Below are 21,957 nucleotides of genomic sequence, written 5' to 3' on the forward strand. Positions count from 1 at the left end.
ACACAGTAAAAGCTGGCTCTTTTTTACAGCCACTGTTTTTACACAGTTACCAAGGTGCCTTCCGTGGATTATTCAACAAAACATATACTTCCACGACTAGCTTTTTAAAAAAAAAAGCAATAATCAGGAGTTGCTGAGAATCCTCAATTTTGGCAGAGATAACGTTTTAAGCAGAGGGTAGATGACATCCAACTTGAAAAATTCCCAAACTCATCCTGTGTCAGGATGTGTAGGGACAGACCTGCAGTGTGAAGTTTGCAAAGAGGGGGAGGTTAGCACAACAAAAAGCATGAATTGTTTCAGTGTAGAGATCAAAGGTTTATCTTTCCTGAGTAATGTTAATAATTGCAAATACTACTGTGTAAGTTAAATCTATCCTTTCAACTATGTCAAGATTTTCAATGATGGGCCAAATGAGGTTATTGCCTTTCCTGCCAGTAATGTTAATACACACACCTTTTACATTAAAATATTTTATTACAATACAGACAATTGGGCTCAAAATTAATACAAATTAAGATAAAATATTTACAAGTTAATGTGTACAGTGTAGCTGTTTCAACAGCATAAACAAGAGAACTTCTAAAAATCCACATTCCTTTAGTATTCAGTAACAGAGAGCATCCCCCAGCTTGTTGAAGAGGAACACGCATCAGTTGGCAAAGGCTTTCTGAAGAGACTCTTTGGAAAAACATTCGTAAAGTTTAGGAAAAAAGAGAGTTTTCCTTTATAAAATGAAAAATTTGGGAAAAGAAGAAGAAAGAAGCCTTACTTCATTCTGCTACTCTGTGCTATTCTTGGATCACCATCATTAGTTTTTTCCAAAACTTACACACCCCAGGCAAACAAATGGATTTTTTAGTAACTTGTTGTAATACTGCCACCAGATGCCTTTCAGCTGCAATAAAAATTATCAAATGAATTATGGAAGAGTTCAACCACTTTTTTAATAGAAAAGTCTTTACAAACAATGATTCTTTCAACAAGAATATTTTTAATGGGTGTTGGAAACAGAATTCTATTAGAACAAATATGGGCTCGCTCCCACTTTTTTCAGAATGTTCTTTCTGCTGGTCTACCCCTCCTACACCATTATAAAATTGACCCAAGTCTCATCAGTAGTCACACGGGATTTGTTATAAATACACGATCGATCCCTATAAATGTGCAGTTCATTTCTCTAGTTGCTGAGGGGTACTAAAAGCTTCATAAACATTAGCAGCAAAATCTTTCACTTGTTCCATCATCAACAGGTCCTGGAAGAAACGTAAAGAATAAATTTGCTTAATGAAACGCATCCACCACTATCCTGGTTTTGCTGCAGCACATAATGCATCACGAGAGAAGCACCTGGCACTCCCACAGAGGTCTAACTCCAATTTCTTGCTTTAGAAAGGTGCATGGGCACAACTGCAAGTAGAAACAAGTCAAGAGACCTTTTTGTGCTTCTGCACAGTTTACAAAGGGTTCTAGAAAAATAGTGTGTTTTTGGAAGACAGAAATATAAGAAGAGTGTAAGGTATGCCAATTGTTCCTACTTTTTTTTTAAAGCCATTGAAATTAAACAGACTGAAATATGTTATTAAAAAGAAACATACAACATGAATTTCAAAATTTTACTTGGGGTATTTAAAATAATTTTAAAAAGGCAGGATTCTTACCTGAACAAAGTGACTGGGTGTTTCACTGCATACTGAATGGATCTGTCCATTTATTATTGGAATTATCTTGGCTAAAGGAAGACTGACACTGGAAAGACTAGAAAAAGAACAAAAAAACATTAACCTAGACCTGCTCAGACATTAGTAAAGCCACTAAACTGTGATTATTACAATTCTAAATAATCACTACTTCAAAATGCACAAGACTAAACGTACAGAGGAAAGGTTTTTTCCCTGTCAAGTCTTCCATTTAATACAGAGAAGTACCAAGGCAAAATTTGTCTGATCAGTTGGTGTTCCTGTGATACAGTTTCACACTTCTAATGCAAGAGAAATGTGGTTTAGCCAGAGCCTTTACACGTGTCCATGTACGTAAAACAGTTGTTGGAAGTGTTGGTCTACAATGACGCTCTCTCAAACTCTAAACCAGGTTTAGGACAGATATTTGGGGGATATTTTAAGTTATGTAAATGATATATAGTTAAATAAAACCATTACTCAGAACCACCAGTTATGAAAATAAACATACATAAACCCAGTTATTATTCAAGGTTTTAATTTTAATACTTCAGAAATCATATTTCAAGGATTTGAACTCGGCTTTTGCGTTTGTAGCACTCTCACTGCGCTGGTTAAAACCAAAGTGAACTTCAAAATAAAAGCTATTTTTAAACACTCTTCTAGGAGGAGGCAGAAGATACTGAATGTTAGTATCTTTTTTCAGCATACCAGTGAAGAACCTACCATAGAATTACAGAATATTTGGGGTTGGAAGGGCCTTTAAAGATCATTTTCTTCCAATCCCCCTGCCATAGGCAGGGACACCTTCCCCTAGATCAGGTTGCCCAAAGCCTCATCCAACCTGGCCTTGAACACTTCCAGGGATGAGGCATCCACAACTTCTCTGGGCAACCTGTTCCACTGCCTCACCACCCTTGGAGCAGTACATCTTCCACTAGTCACCACCAGCGGGGTAAACCCCCCTTAGCTGGAAAGGCAGCCTGCTTGTTCAGTCTGGGCAAAATTGGGAAGTAGAGGTCTTCTGATCTCTGCTTTTAGGTCTGGAAGTGATGGTAGGAAAGGCACCTTGTCTGAATTCTTGCAACTTTGTGTGTGAAGTGAGGAGACTGTATTTATTCTTGAAAAGCAAGAAAGAGAATCCTTTCCAGCATGAGAACTTCAAGTAGGCAGAAAAATCAAGAGCCTTTTTGAAATTCACTGTACACCCAAAGCATTGTTCAGAAGAGAACCACAACAACAGAAAACACTTACCTATTTACAGAGCCATTCTGAGAGAGGTCCTGTTCAGTAGGTCTAAAAAACTCGGCCATATTGTCCAGCAGCCGACTGAATCCTCTATTTAAACATGTGCTCAAAACCGTACTGAAGTCTGGACTGGGAAAAAAATTAAAAATTGCTTGATTCCTCAGATTTATTGTTCCAAACTAAGAAATGCTGCAAGTATTCAGTGCCACAGATGTCCCTCCCGTAAAGGAAGATGTATGACCCAGACAAAAGGCCATTAGTACAGCCACCTCCCCAGTAACTCCACAGCCTACGCTCCACCCTAAGGTTACTAAAAACCAGATAAATTTAAAACATCCCTCGCTTATAGAATCACAGAATGGTTTGGGTTGGAAGGGACCTCAAAGATCATCCAGTTCCAACCCCCCTGCCATGGGCAGGGACACCCTCCACTACACCAGGTTGCTCAAAGCCTCATCCAACCTGGCCTGGAACACTGCCAGGGATGGGGCATCTACAACTTCTCTATTTCTTCTAAATAATAACACAGAAGGGACTTATTCTTTAAATGCCCCAGATCTTTAGCAGCTAAATTATAAGAATATTTGGCATTTGGCTCAACTCACTGCTATTCAATATTTATTATAGAAGCCTCGCTTCCATAGCTCTGGCAAAGGATGCATACAACCACTCGCAAAACCACGCATTAAAAATAAATTCTGATAAGCCAAAACCACTGTTCGTTTTATCAAAGCAAGAAAATCCAATGAAATTACTCCCAATTTACCCTGGTTTAGCAGGAGACAAGTACTCCTCTGTTCCTGCATAACTACAGAAAAGGTGAGATAAGGGGGTCTGACTGGGAAGGACATCCTGGTCATCTTAAGGCAAGATTATTTCTTACAAATCAGTTTCAAAGCTCTCAAATTTGGAAAATGCCAGCCTGCAATTAGTGAATGTAAAAATTTAATGCAGCAGAACGAATGAAAGCTGACAGCTTTTTATATGAAAGTAATTGTCTTACAGAAACAATAGTTGTGAAGAGGGGTTTAGTATGAATACAGGATATTTCTCTCTACCTTTCGAGCATATCTCTAGTTTCATTAAGTAATTTAATTGTAGCAATGTCTCTTTCTGTGAGCCCACAGGCCTAGAAAAAGCAAAGACAGACACTATTTAGTAAGAAATTCATTGACAACGGTAAGAATAAGAGTAAAAATATAAGAGTTTTGTACCACGGAACTAAGTCAAGATGTATAAAAGAAAATATTTATTGTCATAAATCAGATTCTTTGTAATTTGTGTTCTCATTTTCCTTTTAAATAGTCACTGTAGGATTTTTATTTTTTTAATAAAACCAATGTTAACAGGAAATACCAGACTAATTGAGCAAAGTTTTTTTTCCCACTTCTGACCTCCAAAACTGAAATAAACTCTGCACAGTTAAAGGAGTAAGTGTGTGCAGTCACGCACTGAAACCCAAGTTTCTTCTTTATACTAGTGTGATACCACATTAAGAATGAGTTTTCTCCAACCTCTGGTGTGGATGGAGACAAACACCTTGGGAAAACTTTGGAAATTAATGTTACTTTAACGTTCCAATGTAATTTGGAAATTACTTTAATGTTATAAACTTTGGAAATTACTTTATCGTTACAAATGAGATTAGATACACCTTTCTCTTGACTCCTGTTCGTTTTCCAGCCCAAAGTACCAAATGACTCCAGCACACCATCACCTTCCTGTGCATCAGCCAAGATGCTACAACTGTGTCCACGATCTTTGCTGGTACACAAATGCTCGGTAATTAAATTTAGTGTAGGGCTGCACTGTGTTATAGCATGTGTCACAGGCTAAAAGCAGTAACTGGGTTACGTTTCTGAGCTCAGAACTGACATTCTGAGCATGACACTTGTTTTTAATCAAATCTGAAGAAAGTACAACTTTTCTTCGCCTTGATTAAAGAGATAAGGACACTTGATTTATGACAGAAGAGGCATCGCCATTTATTGAAGAGTCAGATGCCATAGTGCAACCAGGGGACTGTTAGACACCCTTCCCTCCCCAAAACCAACAAACAAGGAATACAGAATGAAAAAAGGTGGATGAAAGAAACTGAAACAAGTACCTGGGTAGCCAAGGGGTTTTCTTCATCTGGCATCAGATAATGACATAAGGGAGAGTAAGGTGCCATCTGATCTGAATCTTTACGTTCCACTACTTTCCTGATATCTCTAAGTTTCTGTTCCAGGTCCAGAAGTGAGAGGGTGTGCTTAAGGGAAATACTGGGGAAAAAAGAAAAAAAAAAATAAAGACTACAGTGTTGATTGCAAAATGAATAATGATGCTTTGTTCTCCTACTGATAACATGTTCACAAGTAATAGGATCCCAGTCTGCTCTATTGGTTTGCACTGGCAGGTGTAGCCTGCTATAATAAAAACATTGTTTTGGAAAAAGTCAGTATGCCTTCCTTGTTTTTTTTAATTCTAATAAAACTCATTGTTTTGGGAACAGTCGTCGCAATAAAGATTAAAAGCTAACCACAGAGAAATAGAGACTCTTACCTTCCAAAAACTTTATGCACAGCTTGTTTAACAATAGTTATTAATTCAGTCAGTCCTAGAACAAGAAAAGTGTCAAAATTATTCTAATGATTCGCTCAAGTCTCGAAAAAAGTAGTGGTTTTTAAGCGTAGTCAGCTTATAATCATCATACCATCTCCTAGAAGGTGCTGAATACTTGATAAATATTGCTGCTGAACTTCGGGGGGAGCTAGTGGTGTCTGTGGGGAAAAAAATAGAGAGTTCTGTGAGATGTCAACAGTAGAGAACAATGAAAAAATCATCAAACCAGTTGCAACCAGTTTCCTTAATCTTTATAATACTCTGCAGCAGATGGATTTCCCCATTCCCATGCAACTCTGTAGCTTCTGATTCTCTCTTCGTGCCACCAACCCACAGATCTTTCATTCATATATAGGAAAGTCTCCTAAAACACTGCGTTGCAGGTGAAACTGGACCTCCACCACCCCAAAAATTAAACCTAGTGGAACAGGATATTTATGCTCAACCCTAACAAAAGCCTATCTGATAGAAAAGAAGCTTGCAGGAACTGAGACAGGATCCCAATTTGCTCCAGCAAAGCGCCTCCGAGTTAGCTCTGTCAACCCGCTTCTCTACTGGAAAAATAACAGAAAGGAAACGTCTTTCTAGTTCAAACTCATCTTGCCCTTTCAAAAATATCCCAACTTTTTCAGGTTTTTACAAGATGAAGCACAACCTCCATCAACCCTTGCCTCCCTAATGAAAGCTCTTCTCAAACCTGCCTGGACATGCCATTCCTTGACTCTCAGCAGGAGCTGTCACAGAGGGTCATATGGCAAATAATCAAAGTTTGAATCCATTATTTTAGATAATCCATTATTTTTAGATAAGCCGTCCAACACCAACAGACATTTCAGGCAGATGGCCTTTTGGAGTTAAACAAAGTGGTTAACATTTCAAAGACAATATTTTTCTTCTTTAATCCTAGGAAAAATTAACTGGGGGAATTAACGTAAGTGCTAGGAAGACCTAAACATTTATATACATTTGCATACATATCTTGGGTCATTCACACAGCATTACTGTGTCACAAAAAAATCAAAGCCAAGAAAGTATTTGATGTTGGTGTTTAGATATCAAGTAACCTTCTTCAAGCAGTACAAATGCAGACAAAAGGTATCCTTCAATATTGCTAGTCTTTTGCTAAGCAACAGCATCACCAAATCATCCAAATTTAGAGGCTATTAAAACACAGCGATGTATCTTACTTCCAGCAACATTTCCACATCTCCCACTCTTGGAACAACTCTTGGTTTCATTCTAGCACTCCTAAACCATGCCCTTTTTACCTCTCACTAAGCAACCCTTCCACTTCCAAGAAAGCAGAAGTTCTCCCTGTGACACAAACCCAGAAACTTACTGTGCCGTTTTTGCAGAGCGTGGCGTTATCCAGGTAGATGTAACCGCCGATAATGTTCAGCTGGACTCGCAAGAGAACCACCAGCATACAGGTACTGTATACAGCTACAATGCTCCTTGTGAAACCTGGGCAAGAGACAGCGAAGGAAGGTCAAAGTCAAAGAAACAAGAGTGAGCCAAGGAGGGAGAGTGCTCTCCGAGACTCAAGAAGAGCTGATGATTCTGAAATCCACAGTCACATTTCTCTCACCACTTGCCATACACACGTTCTCACAACGCATACCCGTGATGGTCATGCAGTCTAATGCGTGCTGGAGCTACATCTAAAGTGGCCCATTTAAAGTCCTAGATTAGTATCGTTTTGCATGTTACACAAGTCATTCTGGGAAAAAAATACAAATTATACAAGTTGCTCCCCGGAAGGAAAATGGATGTGCTGACAAATGATCTCTCTTCATTAGGCCAGGAAACACATATGGTGTGTTAGCCCTCATCATGCAATTAAGACACAGAAGGCGTTAGCAGCTCGGGAAAAAAGTTACCTAAGGCAGGAGCAGCTAATATCTAAAGAAAGAAAACTTAAAATAAGCATCAGCTACCAGCCACTAGGCAACGGAGGATGTGTGGAAGAAGGGAGATGAATAAAAATGGATCAATGCTGAGTAGCAAGGACACGGGAAGAAAGGAGGCAGATCAAAAGTGGGATCTGTAAAGGTGTTGTGAAAAGGAGAAACAAAACTAAAAGGAAGGAAAGACAAAACCAGGAGGTAACAAATGGTACCACTGAATCAAAAGCAGTAAAAAAAAGGCTCAGTAGTATTCACTGCATAATTATCTAACTTCACCATTCCTCCTTCCTTTCCACTGCTCCCATCAGCCAACAAATGAGGTGAACCAAGGGGTTCATAACCACTGCTATGGTGGTTATCTCAAACAGCCTTGAAAAGAGGAAACTGCTGGCCACGTAAGGGCTGGCCTACATTTCTGATGGATGTTTTCTGTTAGGATCAGCACAGAACTTCCTGAAAAACTAGTTCAATTTTTCTGCGAAGGCACAGAGAGTTCTCACAAAAAGTTTTCTAGAGTGGGGTAACATGAAGGCCAATAAAATTCTTCACCTTGGTCTCTGAGCTTCTAACTTCCTCTGGGGCTACAAAAAACTCCATGAGGAGCTTTTGGGATGGATGGGGCCAGCAGGAAGTTTGACATGTAGCGTGTTACACTATCTTCCTATCTACTGAAACAACAACCCAGCGTCAAGTGTGCGTTTTAAAGAGTCTGAAAGATTTTAAACTTTAAACTTAAATTATGCAGATGAAATCTTCGATTTCCACTTACTTATTATCTTTAAATCCTCCCATATTTCTAACTTGTTTGCTGGCCTGTAGGAAACATAAATGAAAATATTAAACATTAAAAAGTGTATTTCCCTTGGAAATTAACAAATACATTAAATGAAATAACAGTGCTCTAAGGCGAGCTCGTTTAACTACTATAATTATTCAGATCAGACCTGTTTCTACATTTATTTGCCTCATTCAAGAAAGCAGTATATAAACAATACACTGTGAAGTCACAGAAAAGATATTCAAACTTTAGTGTATAAATGTAGTATTTAGTGACATCAGTTATACACTTAAATGATCAATTCTGAGTTACTAGGCTGGGCAGTCAGAAAAAGCCCACGGATGGTACAAAATGGTCTTTGCTGGGGCCTTGATCCTGTAAATATTTATTGTAGACCTCAGTTCAGCAGGGCTTCCTGTATCCACCTGTGCAAAATAAGCACAGGATCAGAATTTCTATATCCTACTTTCTTGCAACATTTACCATTGCCTGACTTGGTTTTAAAGTTCAGATTCAATCACCAAAAATCAAAGAGATCATCACCATCTGTGGAAGAGAAGTCTTGTACCATCCACACACACGCAAGTCGATGTCTCTTCTTCTGTTGAGGTACGTTTGCTTTTTTGACCTGACCCATTGCTAAAATTTTAAATATTCTGCAGTCAAAGGAGCAAGGCTGTAGATTGCACAGATACACCTGAGCTGCCGAAGGTAAGTACTGTCCAGAGGTAATGGTGGCAATACTGCAATATACTGGCAATACTGTGTTCAGCTCTGGAGTCCCCAACAGCAGAAGGACATGGAGCTATTGGAGCGGGTCCAGAGGAGGCCACGAAGATGATCCGAGGGCTGGAGCACCTCTGCTCTGGAGCCAGGCTGAGAGAGTAGGGGCTGTTCAGCCTGGAGAAGAGAAGGCTCTGGGGTGATCTTATTGCAGCCTTCCAGTACCTAAAGGGGCTACAGGAAAGCTGGAGAGGGACTTTTTAACAAGGGTATGTAGTGATAGGACAAGGGGAAATGGCTTTAAACTGAAAGAGGGCAGATTTAGATTGGATATAAGGAAGAAATTCTTCACTTTGAGGGTGGTGAGGCACTGGCACAGGTTGCCCAGAGAAGCTGTAGATGTCCCATTCCTGGAAGTGTTCAAGGCCAGGTTGGATGAGGCTTTGGGCAACCTGGTGTAGTGGAGGGTGTCCCTGCCCATGGCAGGGGGTTGGAACTAGATGATCTTTGAGGTCCCTTCCAACCCAAACCATTCTATGATACGCAACATCTGCCAGGCTGCAGCAGCAGGAACTTTCACCTCATCTCATTCAACCTCATTGCTTTGAAAAGAGGACGACGGACAGAGCGAGAACATCTGTGGTCTTGTGTGCCACCACCTCTTTAGGTTTCTCTGGAAGACTGAAGACTTCAGCTTGCTTATACCCACAACCCACCACTGGCTTCCCCAAATTAATGAAACTACGTAAAAAGGTTTTGAATTTAAAGAAGTGAACGGATTTTAGGTTGAAGGAGTTTCCCTAAGCCATAACTTGATCTGTAACATCTGATAACGTCGATCCGTAACATCTGAAGCCACAACATAGTTTATGTGAGAAAAAGAATACATTTTCAGGGACATTAAGAAAGGTAAATCTTCACATCTACTCTTTTGTACATTCAACAACAGCAGCACTCAAAGGTCCAGAGCCGTTTGATTCACCTCCTCAAATGGAAGTGGAAAGAGAACAAATGATACCTCCCCATGTAACACAAGATTGCAGAGCTGCTTCAAAGAGTCACTTCCAAGTGGGATGAGCCCTGACAGGTCATTCCATGATCTGTGCCTTCCCAGCTCCTTCTCTGCCTTCTCAGTTCAAAAAGTTCAACATCTCGTTAAAACTTCCTCAGCATAAGTCAGTCAAAAAAGGAAACATTCAGACACAAACTCCACTGTAAGAAACATTCCAAACGGACATCCATGCTTACGGGATACTGCATGTAACCAGCATTTTAAAAAAATCCTTGTTTTCAGAAATGTGCAATGGTAATATCATAGATTCATAGATCATAGAATCATCTGGTTGGAAGAGACCCTCGAGATCATCGAGTCCAACCATTCACCTGCACTGTCAGGGTCCCTAAACCATGTTCCTCCTCAGAAAGTCTCATCTCCCACGTTCACAGGGATTACTGGAATTCAGAAGTGTGTCACCGTGCCCGTACTAGTCAAACAGGTTAGGGGCACCAGATATATTCTGATACAAGAACACATACTACAGAGAATAAACTAAGGATTGTATGTTTTCATCACGGAACAAATGATTACAGGCCTTTGTAGACTATTTTGTTGTACAAATCTGGCGATCTACAAGATCTCTTGTTCATTCAGGTTAATTTTTAATTGAGTAAAACTCTTACTATGACAAGTACATTAAATATTCCATTAAAATCAACTTTTCCTAATTCCTTGTTGTTTGGGGTAAATAATATTCAGTCACAGTGTCAAATTCTCAGATAGTCTGTTACAAAAACATCGTTCAGGCTGTAATTCCCACTTTAAATATCACATTCTGTTGCCTCATTGTGGGAGTTTTTTCACTGAAAAAAGACACTGACTGGGTAAGGTAATCTATTAAATGCTGGACAGCTGAAGTTACAGCTACATAAATAAGCTAGTGGGAGGTAAACTAGAAAGGCAGTGTAGAGTGAGTCAGAAACCCTGTGTTAACTGCCTACATAACACTTTTACTCCGTCCTAAATGCCAAGCAGCTTACTCTACTAACAGCACTAGAAGTGCTATTATGCACTTTACATATTTAAAAATATGCCATTTGTTGCTGCAGTTATAAAGAAACCAAAGGTGTTTTCTGACAGGGAAACATTCCTCTTAACGCATGACATGACCTTATTTGTTCTACTTCAAAAAAAAAAATTACTTCCCATAGCTTACATCCATTTGCAATCTCATCTTGGATACCTTCCATTACTATTCACGTCTGACTTCGGTAAGATTACACAAACATTTTTTACAAACTCACTCAAGATACCCATCAACAACTCAGTCGAGGTACTCCGTCCTGTTTAAGGGAGGACTCTAAGTACTTTATCTGCCTATCTTACAAGCACTTCAACAAAAATCACAGCTCTCATTGCAGCACCTTAAAGGAACTATTATTTCTTGTAATGTTTGGAAAATGCCAGCCATACCTATCAAAATGCACCTAACATGACACAAAATATTTACATGGAGATGTCAAAATACTTTAAGACTAGTGACTCAATGGGACATAGAACAAAAATCCTGCACGCTCTCTACATTATAAATACATAATTTGGAAAAAAAAAACTTATCCCGTGATCAAAACAAGTGATCTTTAACACAATTAACAAAAGTCTTACCTATTTTTAAGAAGAGATGTGAGACTCTCCGAATTTAATTGATGCATTAAGGCATCCCTCAACGTTGGAAGCATTGACAGCACTGTTATTAAAAGAAAGAAAAAGGAAAAAAAAAAAAAAATCAGTCAACATAAAACCAATAATTCATCATAAACCTATCCCTAGCTCTCACTCAGTAGCTGCTACACAATGTAAATCCCATTGCTCCACAGGGAAAGCTGGGAGGACAAACAAAATAGGAAACCCCTGGGGGTACTCAGAAGTGCAATTACTTTCCTGCCTCTTAACAGCTTGGGCACAATGCTGCCCTTATGTGGCTTCATGGAATCATGGAATGGTTTGGGTTGGAAGGGACCTCAAAGATCATCCAGTTCCAACCCCCCTGCCATGGGCAGGGACACCCTCCACTACACCAGGTTGCCCAAAGCCTCATCCAACCTGGCCCTTACATGTCTTCGTTTGCTCTAGCTGCAGACATGCACTCACATCCTGCATATCTGCATACACGTGTCTTCAACTCTCCAGGAGAAAATCTTGTGAAAATCTATACTGTTGCATTCCTCCAGACATGAAGAAAAATATCTGAGGCTTGTTTTTTTTCCCCAATAAGAGAACCAGAGAAATATACGTTTTAAAGAAAAGAAAGCTGGTAGGAAAAAAACCCTTTACTTTCACAATATTCAACATCCAATCTGCTCTTACATGCTGGGAACGTGAGAAATGGAAATGGAAAATGAGCATGCACAGAACATAAAAAATACTAAGAACAAAACATGAAAAATCTTGACAAGAATGTATGCTCTCAGACAGAAGGTAATTCATACAACGAAGGGCTAAGAAAAACGTAGTCCTTGCAGTCAAATCAATCCCAGCACTACAAAATGGAAAAGATGAAAACGAAATAGCAGGGTATTTCATGTCAGGGTAAACGCAGGGTACAGAAAGCATTTGCAGCCACCCAAAAAGCCATTACAAATTTCAGCAGGAGAAGAAAATGCTGTCCAACTTGTTTCATAGAAATAGTTTTGAATGGCCTGTATTTACAAGAATGGCAAGGATTTTGTTTAACTCTACCCTATCATCTTCTTCTCAAAAATCCAGAGACCAGTGCTGCAGCATGGACACTTCCACTTTTTGCTCCCTAGCTCGTCAGGTACTTTTAAACTGTTCAAATGTAGGGAACTAATGGGCTGATGTGCTTCTTATTTGTAAATAAAAATCACCCACCGAGCTTCCTGTATCTTACTAACAACGTGCTATCAGAAGACAATCCCGCTGTAAATTCAGTACTGTTTGAATCCGGGTGCTGCTGCCACACCTCAATACCACACACAGTTTAGGGCAATACTCAAAGAGCCTTGAAGTGACAAAAAAATGTAACCTGCACATCCATTTGTGAGTGTTACAGATCATAGAATCATAGAATGGTTAGGGCTGGAAGGGACCTTCAAAGGTCATCTAGTCCAACCCCCCTGCAAGGAACAGGGATATCTCCAACTAGATCAGGTTGCTCAGGGCCTCGTCTAACCTGGCCTTGAATGTCTCCAGGGATGGAGCATCCACCACCTCTCTGGGCAACCTGTTCCAGTGTTCTACAACTCTCATGGTAAAAAATTTTTTCCTAATATCCAACCTGAATCTACCTCCCTCTATTTTAAAACCATTACCCCTTGTCCTATCACAACTGGCCCTCCTGAACAGCCTCTCCCCATCTTTCCTGTATGCCCCCTTGAGGCACTGGAAGACCGCTATAAGGTCACCCCGGAGCCTCCTCTTCTCCAGGCTGAACAGCCCCAACTCTTTCAGCCTGTCCTCATAGGAAAGGTGCTCCAGCCCTCTTATCATCTTCGTGGCCCTCCTCTGGACCCTCTCCAGCTGGTCCATGGATGGACGTATGCAAACCAAGGGTTAAGATGAGCCCTAGAAATCCCTTCAACCCTCTGTTCTTCAGATTCTGTTTTTATTATGCAAGATGACCCTAGTTATGCACTAGGATTAAGATTCTGAATTCACCTACATTCCTTATTCTTCCTCCACCATGTCAACACGCCGTACAAATCGCCAAATAATTCCACTTACCAAGAAGAGCAGCTGTTTCCTTATCTTACCTGTCATGTTGCACGTCCTCTGATTACTTTCAAAATGATATTGCCTTCGTGCCTGGGCGATGTATTCAGCTGCCTCTCGTTCCTGGATCTCTCTGATTTTCTTCTGCCCGTATTTTCCCAGTAAATAGACACCTACAGAGAGATTTGCACGTTACAAGCTGCTTTAAAAACAGGAGGAAGGCCCCTTCGGGCCCTTTCTTTGATTTTATACTGTAAGGGTGCATAGTGGGTTTTTTTGGACTATGTGGGTCTTGAGTATTTTAGTATCGATTGACAAAGTAACACTCAGAAACCATGTTTTCAAAATTAATTAAAACGTCAAGGGTAATGACTTGAATCAGTATAAGAAACTTTCGTGAGAGGAGATGTCTTGCCTTTCAAAGAAGGCTTTTTTGGTACGACTGCAATGTGAACAACTGGTACTGAAGAGATTGAAGCAAATATTGGGAAGAGAAAAAATGTAGGGTAACAAAAACCAAAGAACAGAGAAAAGAAACTGAAATGCACAGATCTGGAGATGAATGAAAATGGAGATTATTTTAAAACATATCTTTCTAAAATTAGCAGAAGTTAGAGATAAAACTCACACCTCAAAAATCACATGAGAGAAAAATGTTATAGACCAACACTTCCTTCGTTTGCTCCTGAAACTTGTCCGTAGGAAGAACCTTGCTTCAGTGGGGCTTCGTTTCTCACTGTGCCTGGTTCCTACTCTCCAGCTCCATTCTTCTGCTCTTGAGGATCTGATCATCCCACACCACCCTAACTACAAATTTCCACTTCCACAGAGACCCACCAAAACTTTGTGCTCTACATTTCCTCCTCTTTCAACATACATCCCTTTGAAGTTTCCCCCAACTGCTCTTCCCACACTACCGGTGGTTTGGAGATCTCATCTCCACCCCCTTCCTAAGCCATTCTTCAAGACACCGCTACGTCTTCCAGCCTTATCCTCAGCACCTTTGCCCACCACAAGCTGCTTCGCACAAATTTCTCGCCCTCCACCCAGGGCTTCTCATAACACCTCCTGTGTATCCCGTTAATTTGCTGCCTCCTGTATGCACTGGGAACACCAGTTTCCCATTTAGGTGCATAAAAAGCTCTTCCCATGTTCTCTCAGGCAAGAACTCGGGGGGTAGGATGGGGGCGAGGGGGAAGCAGTGCTAAGGGAGGAACAACCCAAGCAGAAAAGACAATGGTACAAGTTGGTCATCTTCTGTCTACTGGGGAGCAGGCCCCTGAGTACTGAAACTCCTCTACAGAGCGTCAGCTCCGACTCTGTCAAGTCAATAATGGCACACAGAAGAAACCTGGATATTAAGTCAAGTCTTTATTTTGTTCCACCAAGCACTTTCAAAAGTTGTAAACGCAGAGCTACAAAATTTTCTTCCAAGATCAATTTTCGCATTTCGAAGTTAATATCTGAACGACTGAAGCATTTAACAGTTGCTGAAAGTTTTCAAGCTATTTTTATAAGCCTGATCCACAAAAACGAAAAAAACCCCCACCAAACCAAAATCCAAACTGCCCAAGATTTTCAATTCAGCTACCTTTTTTAGATCATTAAAACCTTTCAATACATTCTGCAAAACTACCATCAGTATTTCAAAAGGCTTGTCAACTTTGTGCCCCAATATTGATGGCTGCAAAAAAATCTGGCTATTCCTATCAGAATTATGGTCCCTAATAGGCAATTACGGGGCAGACCAGTTTGGAACTATCAGAGTCACTTCCATTTATTCCCCAAAAGCCTCATGTAACAAAAATAGGGAAGTCACTCTCTGTTGCTTCAGCCTTTAGGCTGACTGAGCATTTGCTGTGTGGAAGATTCACCCCATTAGATGCAAACTTTAATATTATGGTTCCATGTACACAAATGCAATTTACCACCCTAAATTGTTAACCAAGATGAGACTTCATAAGTAGCAATTAGATTATTTTTCTCTAAAAAAATTATCAATTCCTGCCAAGAATATGTAGTCAGAAAACAACTGTCAGGCTACTGATTTCTTTTTTTTTGGCAGCTAACATACTGGAACAGCAATATTTTTAATATTAGCAAATAATTTTTGAACACAAGATTTTCCCAATCATTTTATCCTAATGCATTTTTCACATTACATTCATAGACATTTGTCCAAATGACTATTTTGTTTATTTTTCTCCCCAAAATAAATCCTTTAACTCTGAGTTTTGCGGCAGAAAGGTCTCACAAGCATAAAAAAAAGACTCTTCCTGCACGTACACAGGCAGACACGCAAACGATTCCACAAGAACCATGTGCGTGCCCTGAGTGAGACGCTGGAGTAGGACCTTTATAATTAAGATTGAAACACCTATTTGCTTAATACTCAATTGTTGAAGCTGTGTAATTCCCTGTACTAAGACCCTCTGTGCTTTGTGAGGGTCCAAAGTTGCATTAGCAGCTGTCCAGGTTTAACAAGGAGTTTCTGGAAAATCCACTTCTCTGAAATGACGCAACACCAGCTACTTGTAGTCTTATTTCTCCCCCTCTCCCCTGAGCTAAGCTGTAACTTTGACCCATCGCTAGCAGATGTTATTTACTCCAACATCATCTTTGGGAATGCAATGCATTGAAGCAAACCAAAGTTCTACCATCCACACAGCTTGAGCAAAACCAAGGAACAGCAAAGTCTGGGCATCAGCAGCAGACTGCCTCTGTTACTAACTGCGTGGCTTGTAAGTGCCCCTAAGTTGCCTGGAGGGCACAGAGCCCAACTCAGGAAATTCGAGTCTCATTTGTAACAATGAGCTTCTGCCCACCAGTCACTAACACCTGAACGCAGCACCAGAGCATCAGAGCTTCTGCCATCCAGAGGGACCTGGACAGGCTGGAGAGGTGGGCCTGTGAGAACCTCATGAAGTTCAACAAGGCCAGGTGCAAGGTCTTGCACATGGTCGGGGCAATCCCAAGCACAAGCACAGGCTGGGCGGGGAATGGATTGAGAGCAGCCCTGAGGAAAAGGACTTGGGAGTGCTGGTGGGTGAGAAGCTCAACATGAGCCGGCACCGTGCGCTGGCAGCCCAGAAAGCCAACCGTGTCCTGGGCTGCATCCAGAGCAGCGTGGGCAGCAGGGCGAGGGAGGGGACTCTGCCCCTCTGCTCTGCTCTCCTGAGACCCCACCTGGAATACTGCATTCAGCTCTGGAGTCCCCAACACAAGAAGGACATGGAGCTGCTAGAGCGGGTCCAGAGGAGGCCACAAAGATGATCCAAGGGCTGGAGCACCTCTGCTATGGAGACAGGCTGAGAGAGTTGGGGCTGTTCAGCCTGGAGAAAAGAAGGCTCCAGGGGGATCTTATTGCAGCCTTCCAGTACCTAAAGGGGCTACAGGAAAGCTGGAGAGGGGCTTTTTACAAGGGCGTGTAGTGACAGGACACGGGGCAATGGCTTTAAACTGAAAGAGGGGAGATTTAGATTGGATATAAGGAAGAAGTTTTTCACTGTGAGGGTGGTGAGGCACTGGCACAGGTTGCCCAGAGAAGTTGTAGATGCCCCATCCCTGGAAGTGTTCAAGGCCAGGTTGGATGAGGCTTTGGGCAACCTGGTGTAGTGGAGGGTGTCCCTGCCCATGGCAGGGGGGTTGGAACTGGATGATCTTTGAGGTCCCTTCCAACCCAAACCATTCTGTGATTCTATGATTCTAAAGGGATATTCCACACTGTATGATGTCGTGCTCCACACTAAGAGTAGGGAGGAGGCTGGTGGGAGGGGCTGCTGCTCAGAGACTGGCTGGGCATCACGGTTGGTGGTGTGCAACTGTTTTCATCTGCATCACTTGCCTGTCTTGGGATTTATTTTTCTCTCTCTTTGTTATTCCCCTCCTCCTCCCTCCATCTTCCTTTTAATAATTGTCCTTATTATTTATTTAATTATTAAACTGTGTGTTGTGTGGTTTGTTTTTTTTATCTCAACCATGAGTCTTCTCACTTTTACCCCTCCGATCCTCTCTCCCATCTCACCGAGGCAGCAAGGGGGAAGCGAGTGAGCAGCTGTGCAGTGCTTAGTCACCAGCCAGGGCTAAACCACGATGCTGTCCTACAACACTGGGAACATCTGGGGTCTACAGCACCCATACCCTGTGGAAGCAACACTTTGATTCACCTGTTAACAGTGAGTTGAGATAAACATGCTCTATTTTGTCTCTGTAGCCCTCTTTGGCTGTAGCACTGTAGAGTCTCTCTCATGTAAATTAAGAAATGGAAGTAGCTTACAAAACCTGCAGGCTCTCACATATTCATGCCAGTGGCCTTGAACAGGCTGGATATTTCTCACCTAAGTTATGGCTTATCTCTCCTTCAGCCCTTTCCTTTCTTCACAAGTGGAACGGAGAGATGAGCAGAATGATGGGATTGGTAATGAGGAGGCATCAAGTTTTCATGAAACCTCCTCACAACCTTATGTAACCTTCACCCTCACTGTCATACTTTCCTCAGGAAAAAAAAAAAAAACAAAATGGGAAAATTTTCAGTTTTAAGAATTTCATTATGTAGAAATTGCACTGACACACAGAAGCCTGCAACCTTCTAGAACATCAACAGCTCCATAAGTCATGGTTTGTTGTTATGTACAAGCAAGCTGTGCATCAGCTGACACACAACTGTCCCGTTGTGGTTGAAAACCGTGTTTAAATTAAATAGGTTTTGGTGGGACTCAGTGGTGCCAAGAGGATAAGTACCTTTTTAACACCCCTGTACGCACCCACAAACCAAGGGAACTTCGCTAAGCAGGCAGACCTCTGACCTGAAACGCTCCTCCTGTAAGCCAAGGGTTGCAACAGACGAAATTGGGCACCAATTCCTTCACCACTGGAATCAGAACCACACACCGCAGACACACCTGAACTTGCTCTTCTACTGCAACACGAGAATTTCAACAGCAAATTGTTTTGTAATACCCATTGAAACCTGCCTCCAACGCTGAGCACCGAGATACAAACCACTTTAAGGGAAATCTACCCATCCAGTAAGAATGAGGGAACATTACAACCCTTGCAGCTCCATCATGCTACCTCTCTCTGCTTCAAATATTTATAGTGGGTTTGATCCCAGAACACTACATTTTGCTTGCCTGAAGAGATGCAAGTCTTTTTAGTATGCAATTTACTTGATGTTGCTAAAAGAACAGACTTCTGAAGCAAGAGTTTGTACAGGGCCTCTGCTAAGCTGAGGTCTTCTCAACCCTGCTCTACTGTTCAGGGAAAATTACACCCATTTCAGTTGCTTTTCCCTCAGTTTGAGCTCTTATTTTACGAGTTTTGTATCTTCATAAGCAGAAAAATCTGTTGCAGTGTGGGCATTGACAGAAAGTACGCTAAGAATGACAGCCACTGATAACACAGAAGGAATCCATCTCAGTAAACACAGGAAAGGCTACCAACTGACTCGGATTTTGGTGCAATAATTCTTCAGTAACACAACACTCATACAACATAGTATCAGTAATACTGTAGAGACTCTTCTGTACTGTCTAATGAATCATTAAATATTCACATTAATCTCTGACCACGTGCCAGTTAAAGATCTAAAATCGTTAAACCCTGTGATGCCCCATTTTCCTTGTTATATCCTCCTTCGCAGAAAATGCACCTACAGCTCTTTTAAAAAAAAAAAAAAAACAACCAACCAACACCAGAGAGATGTAGATTCTAGTCTCTGGTAGTAAATCAGCAGATCTGGATGCTTTTTTTAAATTTTTCAGCCACTTCCAAATATTCTGTCTTCAAGTAAAAGCAGTTACATGAAGTTGCATTCTACCTTTCAACGTGAGGCAGTAATTTTTGGAGGAAAGTCTCTTGTGGATCTCAGAGTTCTGATTCAATGGTGGTGGTATTACCATAGCTCCTGGAGTTATTTTAAGGTCTGATCCATAACCAATACGTAGATGGCCAAAGCACTCAAGATTCAGCTGCTGAACAACTGTAGTGCAGCACTCTGCAGTGAATCCTTCCATCTCCCAGGTGGCCCTAAAATACCCTGGTGCAAGTTGCAGCTAATGATGTTCTCCTGCTTGTGGATGCCCTGATTGACTACAAAGTCTTAAATACAAAAAAGCAATTCGCTACGGAGTCCTCATACGACACGACCTGAGGAAACAGGTACTTGAACCATGCTGCAGGCAATGACAGCATAGTTCAATATTTTCAGTCAGAACTTGAAACACTTATTACAAGAGGAGCATCTTGGGGTTTTTTTTTTTTTTTTTTGGATTGGTCATACTTTAAATGACTTTTAGTCCCCAAATTATTTTTTTAAGTGTACTTGTGGGAAAAGTCCACAATTTCAGTATATTAGGATGGTTTGAAGGCTGGCAGAGAGCTGTTTATACATGATGAATTTAAGAGTTCAGGTACCTCTCCTACGAAGACAGGCTGAGAGAGTTGGGGCTGCTCAGCTTGGAGAAGAGAAGGCTCTGGGGGGATCTTATTGCAGCCTTCCAGTACCTAAAGGGGGCTACAGGAAAGCTGGAGAGGGACTTTTTACAAGGGTATGTAGTGACAGGACAAGGGGCAATGGCTTTAAACTGAAGGAGGGGAGATTTAGATTAGATATAAGGAAGAAATTCTTCACTCTGAGGGTGGTGAGGCACTAGCACAGGTTGCCCAAAGAAGTTGTAGATGCCCCATCCCTGGAAGTGTTCAAGGCCAGGTTGGATGAGGCTTTGGGCAACCTGGTGTAGTGGAGGGTGTCCCTGCCCATGGCAGGGGGGTTGGAACTGGATGATCTTTGAGGTCCCTTCCAACCCAAACCATTCTGTGATTCTATGAGGACTACTAAGAGCCACAAGCTCCCTGATATCTGCTTTCCCACTTGGACATTGATCCACATTTACCAGCTGAAACTGGGACAACTGCTGGTTTTGCTATTCCCATTTGTCCACCCACCACTCTCACAAAGACAGCTGGAGGGGAGAGGGAACGGCTTGCAGGTTGCAGCCTGGAATATTAAATTAACTCTGTTAACACGGTGGGCTGTAAGTGTGGTGGCTCAGAAACTGGCTCTGCTGTACTTGCAGAGCCCGAAAACCCGCAGCTGAGGCCTGACAAGTGGTCTGACAAGTACTTCAGCAATCATCATCTATCCTATGATTGTGTATTAATTGGCACTCTTTGGAAAAACCCAGAAGGAATTCATGCTGAAAAGATGCAGAGGACAACAACCAAGGCAAGTCTGAAGAACACACGATTCACCTTCACAAGAGACCTCACCTGAACACAAGGCATAATGTCCTGCAAAAACCCTGTAGCCCTCAGAACATTTCACTGTTCAGGCACATTCCAGTGGGTATAAACAAACACAAACTTCCCTTAGCAACTCTGCAATATTTAATTCTGTGTCATTTGCATAAGATACAAGTACACCTGATGACTGCACATGCAAAGACATGGCTGTACCTTTTGAGAAGTATCTAATCTCCAGTTAGAGACATGCACTTTCTAATTAAACAGAGGAACAGCTCCAATTCTGACTAAAAGTAACCCTATAGTAACTCCAAGGAAAGAAGGAGCCCAGCAGACCATAACCACCTTACAGGCTGGATAAGAGCCCTAAGGGAGAAAGAACAGCTTGAATAATTCATGTAAATCCTGCTCTCCAGTAAAGTTTTGTGTCTGCAGTGGGTTTACACTTGACAATTCCCCTCGAGGCACAAGCCACTTCTAAAAGCACGGGCTTTCAGCCTCTGTCCTAAAACCAGAACACTTCCCACGGTCAAACGCGGTTTCCAACCCGCCGGAAGAACTCCCAGGCAACCCGAATCCCAATGTTTCGGGACTCGCAGGATGACACGGAGGTTTTTCCGACGAGAACAACCCTCCTGCCACCCGGGCTCCCGCCCAGGCGGCCGGTGGGTACGGCTGGTGCCACCGCGGAGCTCCTTGCGCCAACAGCCGCCCGACCGCGGCGCCGCCGAGGCAGGGACGAAGCCGGGCGGGCCCGCGGCGCTCGGCGGCAGACGAGGGAACCCGCCCGACCACCGCGGACTCGTCCCCCGCCGTTGAGGCGGCCTTCCAAGCGGGAACCGGGAGGCCCCACGGCCCCGAGGCCGGCTCCACACCGAGCCCCGTTACCGCCCGCCGCCGCCCTCTCGGCCCGGCTGCCGGGCACTCACCGCCCAGGAAGGTGCCGAGGACGAGGCATTTCTTCTTATGCCGCTTGAGGAAACTCCAGAGCGACCGGAGCATCCTGCGCGCCCGGCCCGGCCGCCCCTCTCCTCCCCGCGTCGGCGG

General features: G+C 42.2%; 1 protein-coding gene across 1 annotated transcript; it reads right to left on the reverse strand.

Moving 5' to 3' along the window:
- Positions 1–211: 211 nt before the first annotated feature.
- On the reverse strand, positions 212–21,927 carry PEX3 (peroxisomal biogenesis factor 3). The gene is made up of 12 exons (XM_086632024.1): positions 21,840–21,927; positions 13,710–13,841; positions 11,602–11,683; positions 8,208–8,251; positions 6,871–6,995; positions 5,623–5,689; positions 5,472–5,526; positions 5,035–5,191; positions 3,986–4,056; positions 2,934–3,056; positions 1,662–1,758; positions 212–1,256 (listed from the first exon to the last, which is right to left on the reverse strand). Exons 1-12 carry the CDS (start codon positions 21,910–21,912, stop codon positions 1,173–1,175), a joined length of 1,110 nt encoding a protein of 369 aa, XP_086488150.1. The 5' UTR covers positions 21,913–21,927; the 3' UTR covers positions 212–1,172.
- Between the last annotated feature and the right edge of the window lie 30 nt (positions 21,928–21,957).

Source organism: Tauraco erythrolophus, chromosome 2 (genome assembly GCF_009769465.1).
Source record: "Tauraco erythrolophus isolate bTauEry1 chromosome 2, bTauEry1.pri, whole genome shotgun sequence".
Taxonomy (NCBI): Eukaryota; Metazoa; Chordata; class Aves; order Musophagiformes; family Musophagidae; genus Tauraco; species Tauraco erythrolophus.

Excerpts from the sequence above, each read along its gene's own strand:
- PEX3 (XM_086632024.1), bottom strand. The coding sequence starts at position 21,912 with ATGCTCCGGTCGCTCTGGAGTTTCCTCAAGCGGCATAAGAAGAAATGC. Across the intron at positions 11,684-13,709 it reads GAGGACGTGCAACATGACAG|TGCTGTCAATGCTTCCAACG; the intron begins GTAAGATAAGGA and ends TTTTAATAACAG. Across the intron at positions 6,996-8,207 it reads GGAGGATTTAAAGATAATAA|GTTTCACAAGGAGCATTGTA; the intron begins GTAAGTGGAAAT and ends TCTCTTGCCCAG.